This window comes from Rhagoletis pomonella, unplaced genomic scaffold (genome assembly GCF_013731165.1).
Source record: "Rhagoletis pomonella isolate Grant_MI unplaced genomic scaffold, Rhpom_1.0 Rhpom_scaffold_00063, whole genome shotgun sequence".
Lineage (NCBI taxonomy): Eukaryota > Metazoa > Arthropoda > Insecta > Diptera > Tephritidae > Rhagoletis > Rhagoletis pomonella.
The window spans coordinates 220,335-225,849 of NW_023458617.1; the positions used below are offsets into that span (position 1 = coordinate 220,335).

Consider the following 5,515-nt stretch of genomic DNA (forward strand, 5'->3'; position numbering starts at 1 on the left):
TGATATCTTATCGCGAACCGAAGATAAAGCAATGGTCTGCTAGCTTAAGACTTAACCTAGCAGATCACACGTATCTTTTAAACATAATGAGCAACTAAATCGGAAATAGTGTAACTAATGAGCAACTAATAAGCAACTAAATATGCCGTTTGCAGAACTCTGATATCTTATCGTGAACCGAAGATGTAGCAATGGTCTGCTAGCTTAAGACTTAACTTAGCAGATCACACGTATCTTTTAAACGTAATGAGCAACTAAATCGGGAATAGTGTACCTAATTAGCAACTAATAAGCAACTAAATATGCCGTTTGCAGAACTCTGATATCTTATCGTGAACCGAAGATATAGCAATGGTCTGCTAGCTTAAGACTTAACCTAGCAGATCACACGTATCTTTTAAACGTAATGAGCAACTAAATCGGGAATAGTGTAACTAATTAGTAACTAATAAGCAACTAAATACCCAACAGGTTAGAGTTGCGCGTCGTGACCATGGTCTGCTAGCTTAATATACGTCCAGTTTCACCAAATTTATTTAAGTGAAAATTACTTTAATTTTCGAGTTTTTGGTGTCGCCAATCAATTTTAATTTTGATTTAAGTGACCTATGCTCTTCCCTTAAATAAAAACTAAATCAGAATAACTACACTCAGAGGTGTTACACGTTTAATCACCTGATCAATGTGTATCTGCTGCTTACTTGTATACCAGCCCTGCTTTTACAACACCGCGTTCCAAAGCTTTCAAAAGCTCTCAGTACAAATGAAAGCTTTCCCTGGCCTAGTCTGTTTTACAAGCACTTTTTACTCACTTAAATAAATAGTTTATTGAAACTGAAAATTGTTTAAATGAGAATTAAATACAAAATTAAATTAAAGTTAATTTCCACTTAAATAGGTTGGTGAAATTGGCTGTAATATCTTCATCGCGTTCCATTTTTCTACGAAATGAGACATACACATTTGTACACGTAAGCTTACCAGACATCTTTTTACTGCTTCTCAGGCTAACTTCATGAACATTCAACACACAGCAATCGAAAAAATACGCAATTGGTCACCTTATCAGCTGTTTCAACCAAGATCTACAAGGTTTATATATAAGAGGTTGCGCAATGCACAGGTCCGTTATTCTTTTCTCGCAAAATTGGGCGACAACAACAGCGAAGGCAACAAGCAGCGGAAACAACAAGCAGCGTAACAAAACATAGGATTGAAGTGAAGTGAAGCGATTTCAAACCAGTTGTAATCGATAGCTTATTCAAAAATACATTTACAGTTAATTTTAACCCTTTCCCAACATTTTTTGAAGTAGTGAACAAAAAAATTTTTTTTTGAACTCAACTCAGAGATTTCGTCTTGAATAGACATAAAAAAAAACAAACAAAAAATGAAAAACCGGTTTTAGAGAGGCTACAATCCCTTGGAAAATTTGGTCAATATATTAACCAATTTCAATGAAAGGAGTAAAAAATTCAAGAAATTTTTTATTCTATTTTTATTTACTTCAAAAATTAACACAGTTTACATTGAAATTCAGGCATTTATTTAGAATATTTTTTATTATATTTACGAATATTACTTAAAGAAATACTGTTATAACTTTTATGAAAGCAAATAGAATACAAAAAAAATTAAAATATCCTTTCAATTCAAATTGCAGCCAAAAATTAAATAAAATATGCCTTACAATATTAACAAACGACAAAATAAATACATATTCAATTCAGTTAAATAAGAAAATATAGTACATGCAAACATACATACATATGTATATAATTATAAAATATGTTTAGTTACTAGAATATTTATGGAAAGTTTGGAAACATGTTTTTTCGGTGAAATACATAAGTGCACTTTACATTTTAGGCAAATAAAGTAAGTACGCGCTGTACAACCAGGATATTTACATCTCGTAGGATATGTAAAGCCGTCATGTGCTGGGACGTGTTCCACTTTGTCTTCAATAATTTCCTTATCTGGTCGTGCCTCATACTTTTTATTGCTGGTCGATGGTTCAAGATTTATTTCGAGATTTTGCCGTGGTCTTCCTCGCTTCCGCATTTCGCTATTTTTGGAGAACATCACAAGGTGTTGCGACTGCCATTCGAAAATGTAACAAGTCCATTATGAGTTTTTTCGGAACATTTTGAATAGCGGAGTCTTTTCGATATAACAGCCAAGAAGCTACCAAAGCGAAGTCAGTGAAATGAGATACCATCCTCAGTGTCCATTTAGTTGACTTCAGAAATATTCTATAATAACTTATTAGCTGATCCAACAAGTCAACGCCGCCCATCGATGCATTATATCTCCGCACTATTTCTGGCCTTTTTACTTCTATCATTTTCTTTGATTGCTTGCAGTATCTTTTAACAATATCTTCTTCTCCTGTTCCAACGAAATTTGAAGCAATATGTATTGGTCTGCTATCTTGCCACTTTACGAGACATATTTTACGATCGTTGCTCACTAAACATTCGTATGCGCCACGCCCTTTTTTTGCAGTTCTTTGTCTGAGCCCAGCGTAGGTCTCCCGAACCTATTTATGCGTGCTGTCCCAGTTGCATTAATTTTCAAATGTGTAAGAATTTCAAGCAGGTTGTATGAATTGAAAAAGTTGTCGAAATAAAGATTATGTCCACTGTTGACTAGTCTTTTACATAGATGTAGGACAATTGCGGTCGAGAATCCATATTTTGTTAAAACTTGCGGGTCTAAACAAGTTTGTTTTCCTTGATATAACTCAAAGTCATAAGGAAAGCCCGATTTACCGCAAAGAACGTAATTCTTTATGCCCCATGGGTTTGGCTTCCCTTTGTGATAAACTTTACAAGAAAGTCTTCCTTTGAAAGGTATTATTTGTTCGTCAATGCACACATCTTGTTCAACCGGCTCTTCAAGGCATCGATTCCTAATAGCATCTATTAACGGACGTATTTTCACAAATTTGTCACCACATTCCTTGGGTATTTTCAAATTATCGGTGAAATGTAATAGCGTACGCAACTGTGCAAATCGTCTCATTGTCATTGAATCTTTAAAAAGTGTAACACCTAAAGTCGGATCCCAAAACATTGACATTCTCCGTAATTGCATACTTCCCATAGCAATTTGCAGACCTATTAGAATTTCGATTTCCTCCTTTGTGGCATTTTTATATCCTGTAACGTTTCTCTGCGTAGCATACAAATTTGTATAAAATGTTGCCTTTTCGAATACTTCGGGAGTAAAAAACTGTTTAAAGTAGTAAAATGGGTTCTCAGAATTTTCGCTTCCTTGAAAAGAACTTGACTCGAAAGAAAATGGGCTTGGCTCATAGTTTAGTTTCCTCCATGTGATCATCTTCTTGTCTGTAACAACGAATTGAGCATTGCTTGAATTTTCACCTCACCTTCATCTTCCGATTCGATCGCTTCGAAAACCTCTTCCCGGAAATCGGAAAAGCTTGACTCAAGAACGTTTTCTTTGTTAAATTTGCGCCTTATAGAAGAATCTATAAGAATGTCGTCCTCAGGATCGATATTTATTTCGGCTAACACATGAGTTTCAGCATCGTTTGCATCTTCGTCGAAACTATCATTTTCCTCCTCTAAATCAGATAAATTTGAATCTATCTTATCCAGTATATCAACTATTTCGCTCAGATAAACCCTTTTTACACGAACTCATATTATAGGAGCTTTTTAAGTTATAAATGAAAATACTCTGACTGACTCACAATTACAATATGTGAACTAATGTGCTACGCGTGTACAAAATATTTCTATGAAAAACAAGCTACTCCAATATTCTTATAAATACTTCTCCAAATTTCAAATTTCGTGCAAGCAGCAGAGTCTAACATGTTGGTTTTGCTTCAACGGCCACTTCTATGCTGAGTGTAATTTAACAACCTTTCGTGTCATTTGTGCAAGATATTGACCAAATTCAATTTGTACACTATATTGTACATTAGAGTTGCGTGCATTTGTACAATATATTGCACACTTTTTTTTGGGAGCGTTTATTAATTTTTTTATTGCAAAATTGTTTAAGTGTATTTATTTGTTATTGAAGAGTGAAATGTTGACTTTTATTTTAGGTACATAATTATAGAGAAATGTTTTCATTACTTATTCAAAATATTCAATTTTGTTCATGTCCTTTAAGAAATTTATATTTTCCTCTGTGGACATTTTTTCAAACTTATATAAAATCACCGTTCTTTACCCTGTGTTCATAAATTTTCATAATAATGAAAACAGAATGTTATAGTTTCCAAAGCCTCATTTTTTTAAGCTGTAATAGTTTAACATTTTCAGGCCAACGAATGGCAGATATTTTTTTGTACAATATATTAACCAAATGCAGAGAAAGGGTTAACCAAATTTTTACTCATGCCTTTATGTCGAAAAAGCCACAAAACCGGATTTTTCACTACCGAAAATTTTTGCGAAGTTTTCAATTAAACTCGCTATATCTCAGACGTTTGTGTATCGATTGATTTGCAATTTGTACACAATAAACTAGTTACTATTCTGAAGAAGATGAGTCTAACTGCACTTCTTAATACTTATTTAAAATGAAATGGCGGATATTTTAACATTTTTATAAAAATTAAGGAGGTGGTTTTTACAAATGCAAAAGTTGTGTTATGAAGTTTAAAATTTTTGTTTTTTTTAATGCAGCATTAAAGACAAATATATACGGACAGTTTTGGGAAAGCTGCAGGTTTAGACAACAAGTAGTTCAAAAGTTATAGCAATATTATGGTGACACCCACGAGCGGGCGCTCGCCTCTAAATGACAAATATTTTTACTGGGAACTTGTACAAGTAATTTTGGAAGTAATATTAAGTGAAATGTTGAAATGCATGAATTTATCAGTGTTATAAAACTATTAATAAACTTAATAGATATACTTACAAACATATATACATACATACATAATAAATTTGAATGTACTACATAGTCAAAGTAGTTATTCGTACAGTGATTGTTTCACAATATTCGCAATGTTTTTAGGGAGTGTCTATTCGCACTTTGCCAGTGTCACCAGTGTACCAGTGTCGCCAGTGTCACCAGTGTCACCAGTGTACCAGTGTCGGGAGTCTTCGGCTCTGCCAGTGTCACCAGTGTACCAGTGTCACGAGTGTCGCCAGTGTCCCCAGTGTTACCAGTGTCACCAGTGTCGCCAGTGTCACCAGTGTACCAGCGTCACCAGTTTCACCAGTGCCACCAGTTTCACCAGTGTACCAGTGTCACCAGTGTCACAAGTGTCGCCAGTGTCACCAGTGTCGTCAGTTTCACCAGTGTCACCAGTGTCGCCAGTGTCACCAGTGTCACAAGTGTCGCCAGTGTCGTCAGTTTCACCAGTGTCACCAGTGTCGCCAGTGTCACCAGTGTCGACAGTGCCGCTAGTGTCACCAGTGTCGCCAGTTTCACCAGTGTACCAGTGTACAAGTGTCACCAGTTTCCGCAGTGTATCAGTGTTACCAGTTTCACCAGTGTCAATAGTTTCCCCAGTGTACCA

General features: G+C 35.2%; 1 protein-coding gene across 1 annotated transcript in view; it reads right to left on the reverse strand.

Annotated features, from left to right (window-relative positions):
* Positions 1-2,472: 2,472 nt before the first annotated feature.
* The window catches only part of LOC118749834 (piggyBac transposable element-derived protein 2-like), a 16,548-nt gene continuing 13,505 nt past the window's right edge, over positions 2,473-5,515 (reverse strand). The window contains exons 5-7 of the mRNA XM_036484614.1: positions 3,395-3,654; positions 3,102-3,221; positions 2,473-3,038 (exon numbers count right to left, since the gene is read on the reverse strand). Coding sequence (XP_036340507.1) covers positions 2,473-3,038; positions 3,102-3,221; positions 3,395-3,654 — 946 coding nt within the window. The remainder of the gene's footprint in view (positions 3,039-3,101; positions 3,222-3,394; positions 3,655-5,515) is intronic.